Here is an 11,336-nt window from a genome sequence, read left to right as displayed (position 1 = left end):
TAGTTCCACTGGCAGATGATTTCAGTTATAACAAGACATTTCTGCCAGGTTGTAAGTGAAATAAACTGCCAGTGGAACTAGAACTGGGTTGCTAAGTAACGGGCGGGGCTTGGCTGGGGTTGCTAGGTAACGGCGCAGTGACTGTTGACTGTAAATTAAGTGGAACTAGAACTGGGTTGCTAAGTAACGGGCGGGGCTTGGCTGGGGTTGCTAGGTAACGGCGCAGTGACTGTTGACTGTAAATTAAGTGGAACTAGAACTTTTTTTTTAATCAATATTAAGGAAGTACTGACTTAAAACAAGCTCCCATATCTTGCTGACAAGTTGCTTATTAGTTAATTTGATCTTATTTAAAATGAACTAAGATAAACACTAGAAACTAGATCAAAAATACTTGCAGTGTTTAACATCTAACAGAACAAACAAAGTGTTTCGCAGCAACTCACCATGACTGACAGCAAATCGTAGTTTCTGTATGATCGCCAGGTTCCCGCTAACTCTATACAGCCCGTCTACATACAGACCTGTGGAGGAACCAAACACAAAAAATGGGTCAGTGACTTTTATGAAGCTTATCAGGAAACAACCTGCAGGTAAACTGCAGTTCCACCTCGACACTCACCGTTGTTCTCCACATGATCGATGCACATCCTGACGAAGTTCGGTACCGTGGTGTTCTCCTGCTGACACAAGCCGGACAGACTGCAGCCGAAAACCTGATCTGAAGAAACAAATGACAGGAAACGGGTCACTTCTCTCCCTTCATTCAAAAACCGTCAGCAGAAAACGTTCTTTAAGCATTTGGGTTTTAAATCCACTCATCTTGGGTATGAATGTAAATTGATCTGGGGCGTTTTGTGATTTATTTAAATGGATATTTGTCTTTGCATAATTTTACATCCTATACTTTAAGGAATTTGCTGCATAAGTATGAATTTGCTAAACTGTACTTACAGATGTGTTTACAGATGTATTTAAAGTCATAATTAGGAGATTAAAGTCATAAATCTGAGGTGATCATTTTGAGATTAAAGTCCTAATTTCAAGAAAAAAGTTAGAATCTGAAATTAAAGTCATCATTTTTTTTACTACTGTCCCTAATCCTTCTCCATAACAAAGAGTGTGTGGATGCTAAGATGCATTTGTTTAAATATCATAAATATGTTTAAATTAGAACCAGTAGGAACCGTTTTAAATTAAATAATTTCTACTTCTGTCTCAAAGTGAGAAAGCTGTCTTCATTTAAGCAGCTTCAGCAAACAGATCTCTTATTTTATATATTGTAGTTTTATAAAAATCAAATGTTTTGCATGTAGTTTTCTAAATGCAAATGTCTGCTCAGCTAAGGAGTTTTCAGTGTTGGAAACACCAAAAAAAGTCACAATTTGCCACCAAAAACATAGAAAAATAAGAAAACAGAATAGCATTGTCCTTAAATATTTTTTACAGCCAAATTAGAAAGAGAGAAAAAAGTTGTGCTGTTGATGTTTTGATTTTTCATGACGGAACCCTTAATAAAGCTGTTTGATGATTAAACAGGAAGTAGGTTTAATGGATAAAACGGCCCAAACAGTGAAGGACTGCAGACCTTTGATGTATCCCTTGTCCCTGACGGACTGCATGGTGGGCCGGCGGTTCAGCAGCTTCTTCAGCTTGTGTCGGGTCTTCTTGGTGTCGGTGGCCTCAACGCTGGCCGACGGCTTCATGGCTGAGGAGGAGAAATGGGAGAAGACACCGTAACTCACCCCTTGCCTCAGCACTTTGGTCCCCATGTCTCAATGTTTTCCTCAGAATGAAACTGATAAGGCACATGCTCCAGCTTCATAAAGTTTTTGGACTTTGTTCTTTAATTTATTTCCCTTGAAAGCCAGTTTACGGTCCAACAGGGCAGAGGAATCAAACAGAAATATTCGACTTTCACTTTCAGTCGCCTTCAGCTTTAACTTTAGCTCTGACCTTTGTCTTTCTTGGAGAGTCTTTGGTCTTTGTCCTTGTCGAGTTTCTCCGCGCCGGGCGACTCGGGCATGTCCTCCTCGATGGCCTCGTCGGACTCCCAGACCTGAAACACAGAGGAGGAAATGAGATACAAGGGGCTGTAAAGGTCCAATTGCTTGCTCTTTGGCTTCTCTGAACAGGAAATCAGGAAGTTTACGCTCAGGTTGTTTAAAGATGTTTTTGTTTCAATTCAACGATCATCTTTGAGAGTTTTAGTTTGTAAGTAGAGGGTAAAATATGATGTTTTTTTTTAACCAATTGCACTCCAAAAACTGAAAATCTTAGTACACTTGAAATAGGACAAAACTAAATTACAAGTAACTTTTCAGCAATATTTAGGAGTTGTTGTATTTTTTATTTAAAGGAAAAAAACAAAGGCAACTAAGCCAGTAATTTAAGTTACAGCATTTATGCACATATTTATGTTTAAATATAAACTGATGGAATTTGATTCAGTATGAATTAAATGTTTGTTTACACTGTCTGAAAACTGAATCTCAAAACTGTTTGAACAGAAAAAAATGGTTTCTCTATTAAAAATCGCTTATGAATTGAATTGTAACTCTAAAAATCAGAATCAAATTGCTAGACACAATTCAAATCTTAGCACAGTTGAAATAAGACAAAACTAATTTGCAAGTAACTTTTTAGCAACATAAGTGAGTTTTGTTTTAAGTCAAAAAGGTCTCAATATGGATGAAAAAGTTCCACTGGCAGATTAATTCACTTAAAACAAGACATAATAGTATATCTTGCTTAAAAGTTACTTGTAAGTTAGTTTTGTCGTATTTAAAGTGCATCAAGATATTTGTACTAGAAACAAAAATTACTTGGTAATGTATGTTTTTGCAGTGCAGGGTCTGAATTATCTGATCTAATAAAGTTCAGTTCGCAGCAGGAACCAAATCGTTTCCATTTGTTCCTCTTATCGTGCATCTACAGTCTCAAACTCTTCCTCTTTCTGTGCATTCGTTTGGCTGCGGCCATCTTGTTTGTGGGTGAAGCAGACGGACGGTGCAGCAGCGGGGTCAAACACTCACATGTGCGCTGATGGCTTCCTGCAGAGCTCTGAGCCACTCGTTCACCACGGTGTCGTTTTCAGACCAGAGCAGCAGCTCCGTGCCCTGACGGATCTTCAGCTGCAGGCGGCAGACAAGAAAAAGGGAAAAAGTTTGTTAATTTTATAAATCAACTTTAAAAAACACTCCTTACATAAGATTATTTTCTGTAACGTTACAAAACATCTGATTTACCTGGAAATATCTTAATGTTTGTTTTTATCTGAACCAGTTTTAAAACTTTCTTTTTTCCTCATTTTTTTTTTTACAAATAATAAATACTATTGAGAAATAGTAAAAGTGTCCTGAGTCGACGGAAAAGGAGTAGGGCCACAGAAAAAAATAAAACTGTAACCTCAGAAAGTTTTGCATGGCTGATTAAAATATGAGATTAAAAGGTTAAAATTCTGAAATAAAAAGTTTAAATTGTAAGGAATAAAAGTCAAAATTGGCATAAAAAAGAATTCTGAGAGTAAAATCAGCATTCTGAGAAAAATTTTTTTAAATCTTTAAAAAAAAAGTTTGAATTCTGAGGCGGGAAAAGTTAAAATTAGCAGATTAAAATAAGATTTCTGAAATTCCAGTCAAAATTGAGATTAGAATCAGAATGTTTAGATTAAAGACAACATTCTAAGAAAAAAAGTCAAAATTATGAGGGAAAAAAACTAAATTCTGAAAGACAAAGCCGAACGTTTGAGAATAAAATGGTTAAAATTCTGAGAAAAATTCAAAATTCTCAAAGGAAAAATCTAAATTCTGAAATTTCAGTGGCTTTAATCATCTTAAGTAAAAATCATACTATAAAAGCTGGCAACGCAATGATGTAAAACATTATTGGCTCACGGCCACTAAAGACCCAAAATAGTTTCTTAGAAAATTACAATATTAAATAAAACTTTTCTGCTTTGGTTTCATCTTTGTCTAATAATTACAGCTGGTATGAAATCTGTTGTGTGTTTTTGTAAATTTTTGATTGTATTTAACTGATTTTAAAACCTGGTAAAGTTCAGATCTTTTACTTTTTCACCTGATGTGTCTGTAATTATGAGTTAATTCTGCATGAAAATAAACGCAAAGTTCAGAAGTGGAAGGAATAATTTTGGGTTTTCACCTCTAAAACGTGCTTCTTGCTGGACTTGTCTTTTGGGGCCCAGTCCACTGACGCTCCCCTCAGATCCACAGTGAACTCTGGTTTGGACTGACTGCCTCCAAACTGGGCGGGGAAGACATAAATATGAAGAAAATAAGAATGAATATAGAAAAAATATGAAGAAATATGGAGAAAGTACGCAGAAATATGAAGAAAATATAAACAGATATGTGGAAAATATGTAGAAATATGAAGAAAATATTAACAAATATGGATAAATACGGAGGAAAATATCAAGAAAAATTTAGAACACATGAAGAAATATGGAGAAAATATGAAAAAATATGAAGAAATATGGAGAAAATATGGAGTAATATCAGAAAAATATGAAGAAAACATGGAGAAATATGGAGAAAACTAAAGTTTAAATTCACTGTTCTGCTGTCAAAGTTTGATATTTATGGCTGAAAAATAATAAATTATTTATCTGAATGCAGATAAACATCCTCCACTGTAAATGTGTCAACACCATCATCTACTTCAATCAGGATTTTCTGATTTGTTTCTGTTTTTTTTGCAGTAATTTAGCCTTTTAAAAATAATGCTCAATCAAAATAGGAAGGTTTATATATAAATCTCCATGTTTCTGTGTATAAGAAAATCAGACTTTGTCACTGTCTGAAGGTTTTTCAGGTTTTATTTGAACTTTGGCAACTTATAATTCTGTCAAAACTCATTATACCACCTATGTCAACTATGACAGCTTTATACACATAAAATTAATATTGTTGCACTAAAAAGAACAGTTAGCTGAAACCTTGATATACAGATGCCACAACTTTATCAATTAATCAGTACAAATAAGTCTGAAGACATGTCTGATAACTGTATAATTATGAAACAATTTAAATGAAGAAAAGCTCACCCAGCTCGTTCCGCCTCCCTGTCCTTTGGCGAACAGCAGCGATGAACCTTGCAGGACTGTCCAAGAGGACGTCCAGTTCTTCCTGCAAAATGCACAAAGATTGATTCAAACGACACTAAAACTCCTGAAGTTAACAAATAGGGTTAAATCTATTTCTACATCTTCCAAAATGGGGTTAGGCATAAAATACCAGAGCTTTATTTGGAAAAAACAGACTTCAATCAGACCGAACGTCTCTAGTTTTAGATAAGTTGGAATGACCTTCATTATTATTGTACAGTCTTACTCTTAGTTTTGCAAATACTGAGTTACAGCACGCGGAAATAAATTAGAAAAGTACATTTTAATATCCAACAATGTGGAAACAGTTTTGTTTTGAGGATTTTTAAAGAAAGTAAAAGAAATCCTCATCGTCTGTCTTTACTCACCGCACTCTCTTCCCGTTCTCAGTGATCTTCGTCACGTTCAGAACGCCACACTTTTCAGACGGCTGCAGAGGAAGAAAACAGGCAGCGGTGCAGAGTTTCAGAGGAAAATTAAACATTTCCACATGCAGCTCTGATTGACACCCGCAGCTGGATCACAGAAAAACAAAAACCTTCACAAACAAAAAGCTTTCTGAAAACAAAACCCAGTCAGCACCGAGCCACCACAGCAACACCGACACTCAGATTAGTCCAAAAACCAATCAAAATGTTCATACAGATTTAAATAAAGTAATTCATATAAATAAAATCTAATCAGTATACGATGCTTTGGTGAAGTTTAATTCCTCTAATTCATTACGTTACAACTTGTGTGTATTTTAGAGATTTTATGTGACTGACCAACACAAAGCAGAACTTAATTATAGAAAAAAATGATTAATGGATTTTTTGTTCTCCCCATTTTCAAGAATAACTACAAACTAAAAAACATGCGATGTGGATTTCTATTAAAACTCCCTGCAGCCAATACTTTGTAAAGAAAAAAAATCACTTTTCACTGCAACTCTTTGTTATTGTGCCTCTACCAGATTAGATATGGGGTGCAGTTTGTCACAGTTTGCTCCAAACTAAATATTTAGTTAGCAAGGTAAATATTTTCAGTCTGAAGCTAATAAATGTGCAGTTTGAAGTTAAATATTTAACTCTAAACTAGAGCTAATTATTTAGTTTGAGGCTAACATGTTAAACTATTTAGTTTATAGCTAAATATTTAGCTTCAATCTTATTATTTAGCTTCCTAAGCAAGGTTAGCAAGCTAAATATTTAGTTAGTAAGTTAGCGTCAAACTAAGTAATTTTACTGTTAAATACTTAGCTTAAAGCTACATATTTAGATTAGAGACTTTTTTTTGCTTCAAACTAAATATCTAGTTCAGAGTTGAATATTTAGCTTCAAAGTTATTTAGTTTCCTAAGTAAATATTTAGTTTGAAGCTAAATATCTAGTTATCAAGTTAGCTTCAAACTAAATATTTATAATTATTGAAAAAAATTTGCTTCAGATTAAATATTCAGTTTATTGCCACCACGACTTGTAAGCAAAATATTTAGTTAGTAAGGTAAATATTTAGTTTTAGGCTAAATATTTATCTTCAAACTGAATATTTAGATATCAAAGTATTTATTTTAACGTCTTTGTGTCGTGCTTTCACATAAAATCCTGAATTCTGCAAACATTTCTCTTGAAATCCATTTAGGAATTGATTCAGACCAGCAATTTCAGATTTTTGATTATGATTTCAACATGCAAATTAAATTGAACACATCTCTTTCAACAAAATAATTCCTGCACAAAATATCCAACTAAAAATCAAATTAAACCAATTTCTGTAAACAAGAATCAAACCAATTCCTACACAGGATATCCTTCCAGTTTACTTTTAAGTCTTAAATGTCCAATATTTTTTATATTCCCTGAGGTTTCCTGTGTAGGAACTCTTCAAAAAGCTGCAAAGCATGTCACCGCTGAAGCCGGCAGACGCGACGCGTGAGGTTAGTGGCGAGTACTAACAGAGGCGGGGGGAGACGTAGGGCTCAGATCAGGGTCAGGAGGGGGGGACCTGGGGGTCTGAGGACCTTCCTAGTGAACAAACATGAGTAAAAAACAAAACACAGAAGCAGATTCACGAGGTTTAAAGAAAAGCAGGTTAATGGAAAACGATGTGAGCTAAAGAAGACGGAGGCGGCTGAATGAGTCTGGTGGTAATCAGGAGTGAGATTATAAAACTGCAGAGTGTGAAGAAGCTCTGAGTAAAAAGCAGAAATGGATTATTAATAAAGCGCTTCATGCTTTTCAGAGAGACACTTTTATATCAACCCAGCATGTAGAATCCATGTAAAATTTAATCCAGCTGAAACATCACCATCTACAAAAACTCTGAATTAATATGAGCTGCAGCAACATTGGGGTCACTAAAATACTTTTGATTTAATTTGACTTGATTTACCCTGCACTGCAAAAACAGAAAGTTCCTACCAAGTATTTTTGTCGTTTCAAGTTCAAGAAAAAAATAAGCAACTTTTCACCAAGTTAAAGAAACTTTCATATGTCAATAATTCCTTTATGTTGATGAAAACTGGCAGATTATTTCATTTTTCCCATAAGAGAAATCATCTGCCAGCGGAACCTTACAAAGGAATTAGCCACTTAAAAATGCTTCTACATCTTGCTGCAAAGTTACTTGTAAGTTAATTCAAGTGTACTAAAATATACACACCACTAAATTTACAAAAATTCTGGGTAAGATTTTGTGTTTTTGCAGTGTGTGTATCAGGTAACAGCAGAAGAACACTACAAAAACACAAAATCTGAAGTATTTTTGGTGCAGTAATATAGTGCAAATATTTTAGTGCACTTAAAATAAGATAGATCTAACTTGTAAGTAACTTTTCACTAAGATACAGGAGCTTTTTTACGTCAATAATTCCTTTATATTGATGAAAAGGTTCTTTCGGCAGATTATTTCACTTCTAACGAGACATTTCTACCACGTAATAAGTGACATAATCTGACAGTGGAAGTAGAACTTCTTCATCGATGTCAAGGAGTTTTTCACTTAAAAATGCTCCTATATCTTACTGAAAAGTTACTTGTAAGTTAGTTTTCTCTTATTTCAGGCGTACTAAGACATTTGCACTCGAAACTAAGCACAAATACCTGGAAAGATTTTGTGTTTTTGCAGTGTTGTGTTCATGATTAAGGTGAAAATTTCACTGCAAAAAGGATTTTTTTTTTTTGTCTAGTTTCTAGTGAAAATACTTTGGTACACCTGAAATAAGAGAAAACTAACTTACAAGTAACTTTTTATCAAGATGTGGGAGTTTAATTTAAATAAATTATTCTTTGATATTATTGAAAAAAATACTAGTTTCAATGGCAGATTATTTCACTTTTGACATATGGAAAAATATCTTGTTATAAGTGAAATAATCTACCAATTGAACTTTTATATCAAGGAGTTATTCACTTAAAACAAGCTCCTATATCTTGACAAAAAGTTACTTGTAAGTAACTTTTCTCTTATTTCAGGCGTAGTTAGATATTTGCACTAGAAACTAGATAAAAATACTTTGTAATATTTTGTGTTTTTGCAGTGAACAGATCAAATCGTCACTGTAGCTGTTTGATCGTCTTCATGCAAGCTGATTGTGTTTAAATGGGGAACTTTTCCTCCCCAATGGGGCCGACTACTGACTTGCTGTTTGTACGGGTGTTGGCGAACAGAACCGGAGCGGGCCCGCCTGCTTTTTAATGGCCGCTGCAAAGGAATGAGTCTGCAGCTAAGATCTGGCTGTGTTAAAGCTTGATAAGTTTTGTTCTCTACAGTGTTTCTGGGTTATAATTTTGAAGACAGAGACCTTTTCGCTCGGCTCCTGGACGTAGGCGCTGTGCCTCCATTTTGTCAAGACGATGGGCTCGACGTTGTTCCGGTCCAAACTGCGGCTCTTCGGTCCGTCTCCGGCCGGCTGAGGTGGCGACAGGTTGTACTGCAGCAGAGGAGGAAAAATGAAAAACAAAAACCAAACTGAAATTATTTTTCTTCTGAAATACTAAAGAATGAAACTAAACATGTGAAGATTTTTCAGCAAATTGGTAAATTTTCTGTTCCCAGAGTTTCTAAGAAATGACAGAATTACCTTCAGGTATTAAATAAAAATATGATGGACGGATGGAAGAACAAAGAGATGAGAGGATGATGGATGAAGAGAAAGATGGACAAATGGATGGATACATTGAAAAATGAAGGGATGACAGGATGATGGATGAACAGAAAGACGCATGAAAGGATAGAAAGATCGAGAAAAAATATATTTCATATGGATGGATGGATTTAAAAATGAAGGGATGGGAGGATGAACAGAAAGAGATGAAACAATGGATGGATGGATGGAAAAACAGAGGGATGAATGGATGAATGATGAATGGAAAGATGGATGAAAGGATGGATAGATGTAAAAATGAAGAGATAAGAGGATGTTTGGTGAATAGAAAGATGGATGAACGGATGGATGGATGGATGGACGAAGAGAAGAACAGAGATGAGAGGATGCATCCATCCATCAATAGAAAGATGGATGGATGGATGGACGGACGGATGGATGGATGGACGGATGGACAGACGGACGGACGGATGGATGGATGGATGGATGGACGATGGATGGATGGATGAACAGTTGGACAAACAGATGCACTAAAAATGGATAAAACACTAAAAAAATAAATTCTCACTTCTTGTTAATTAACTTTAAATCATTTGAAGAGTCGATGTAAAAAAAGATACGATGATCAGTCGGTGCATCTACTGAACAAAGGTCATTAAAAATATTTTTTCCAACAATTTCAGTTTAGAAAGCAAATATTTTTTCACTCTGCAAATAAAAATCTAACAAGTTTTCTTTTTCCTCCGACAAACTGCAAAGCATTAATTTAGTCGCCACCTTTTCCTGCTTTTTCCACCAAACTATTAATGAAAACTAAAACTATTAAATGAATTCATATTTAACAGAAGTCTTAACTCTAGAAAAATTGTCAGCAAAGTTAAATCTTGGAGTTCCATCGTTTTTTTTATTTTGTTTTTTTTTATTTATTATTTTTTACTTTTTTCCCCAGCGACTTACCTTCGGCAGCTCCCATTCTGACCTGGAGCCGTCGGCGCTGTAGTAATAAGGCCTTCCCTGGTCATCGACATGTTTTAACCACTAGCAGCGCAAAAAGTAAAGAAAAAATAAAATATATAAAGAAAATTATAATAAAACAGACACGGAAGAGAAAATAATTTCCTGTTTTCTGGTTTGCAACCTTGTTGTTTTGTAATATTGTCCCAGGACGGTCAAGCCAGTGCAAAAAAATAAAATAAAATAAAAAAAATCAGTTACACTGCAAGAGGAAATTTACTATAATAACCACAAAAACTGGGTAAATCAGCACTTTTCAAGCACTTTCAAGGTAAGCTTTAAAACCTTTCCAGCACCACACTTGAGTTAAAATCTATACAAATCAACTAAAAAGGAAGTTTCAATTCACTATAATACAAAATCATTTAATACCGGCATTGATCATATCTTGTAATAGTTCTACATTCTGTAATAGAGTCAAAGGAAACTAAAATATAACAAAATGTTGTGGTTTGTAAATGTCTCACACACACCCTATAAACCTGATTATAAGTTTTCTGGTAGAAATAGAAATAATTGTGACTCTAACAAAGTTAAAATAAAGAAAATTTGGTCTGATTTAACTCCAGAGAGTGAGAGAAAATTAATGTTTTTATTAACTGTATAAAATTATCTGGTTTCAATTGCAAATTATGTTTTAGAAATTTTGAGTTATTAAATCACTAGGTTTATTACAAAACTGTGCAGTTCGAATGTCAACCACTTTCAAAGACTTTATGCAGAAATCAGCAACTTTAAATATTAAAAATAACATTTTCTTTTTGTAGTATTCACCTGCAAACAAAAGGACTAAATCTGGTTCTGCTTTGTCCTTATGGAAAAGGAGTAGCGCCGCGAAAACAAAAATAAAAAACACTCCGACTATAATCTCAGAATGTTGACTTTTTTCCAAAGAATTTTGACTTTGTTTTCATATTTAATCTCAGAATTTTCACGGAGATTAACTTTTTGACTGAGACTAATCATTCCGATTCTATTCCCAGAATTCCGACTAACTCTCAGAATTCCAACCTTTTTTTTTTTTTTTTTTTTTTTTTTTTTTCTTGTTCCTTCATTTATATTCCAACTTAAGTTTTGTGGTTTTTTTTTTGATTAAATCGAATTTACT

At 34.4% G+C, this 11,336-nt stretch overlaps 1 protein-coding gene across 1 annotated transcript in view; it reads right to left on the bottom strand.

Moving 5' to 3' along the window:
* Positions 1 to 11,336, bottom strand: part of LOC106940118 (rho GTPase-activating protein 12-like) — a gene marked incomplete at its 5' end in the record, with an annotated part of 25,492 nt that overhangs the window by 6,606 nt on the left and 7,550 nt on the right. Inside the window, 11 exons of the mRNA XM_015022760.1 lie at positions 447 to 524; positions 623 to 721; positions 1,589 to 1,708; positions 1,957 to 2,059; positions 3,036 to 3,134; positions 4,165 to 4,266; positions 5,069 to 5,150; positions 5,497 to 5,558; positions 7,065 to 7,133; positions 8,912 to 9,040; positions 10,172 to 10,252. Of these exons, the coding sequence (XP_014878246.1) occupies positions 447 to 524; positions 623 to 721; positions 1,589 to 1,708; positions 1,957 to 2,059; positions 3,036 to 3,134; positions 4,165 to 4,266; positions 5,069 to 5,150; positions 5,497 to 5,558; positions 7,065 to 7,133; positions 8,912 to 9,040; positions 10,172 to 10,252 (1,024 nt within the window). The remainder of the gene's footprint in view (positions 1 to 446; positions 525 to 622; positions 722 to 1,588; positions 1,709 to 1,956; positions 2,060 to 3,035; positions 3,135 to 4,164; positions 4,267 to 5,068; positions 5,151 to 5,496; positions 5,559 to 7,064; positions 7,134 to 8,911; positions 9,041 to 10,171; positions 10,253 to 11,336) is intronic.

Source organism: Poecilia latipinna, unplaced genomic scaffold (assembly GCF_001443285.1).
Source record: "Poecilia latipinna isolate Pla-1442-1.1 unplaced genomic scaffold, P_latipinna-1.0 Scaffold3097, whole genome shotgun sequence".
Classification (NCBI taxonomy): Eukaryota; Metazoa; Chordata; class Actinopteri; order Cyprinodontiformes; family Poeciliidae; genus Poecilia; species Poecilia latipinna.
The sequence above is the reverse complement of the archived record's forward strand: the minus strand, read 5'-3'. Positions and strand labels throughout refer to the sequence as shown.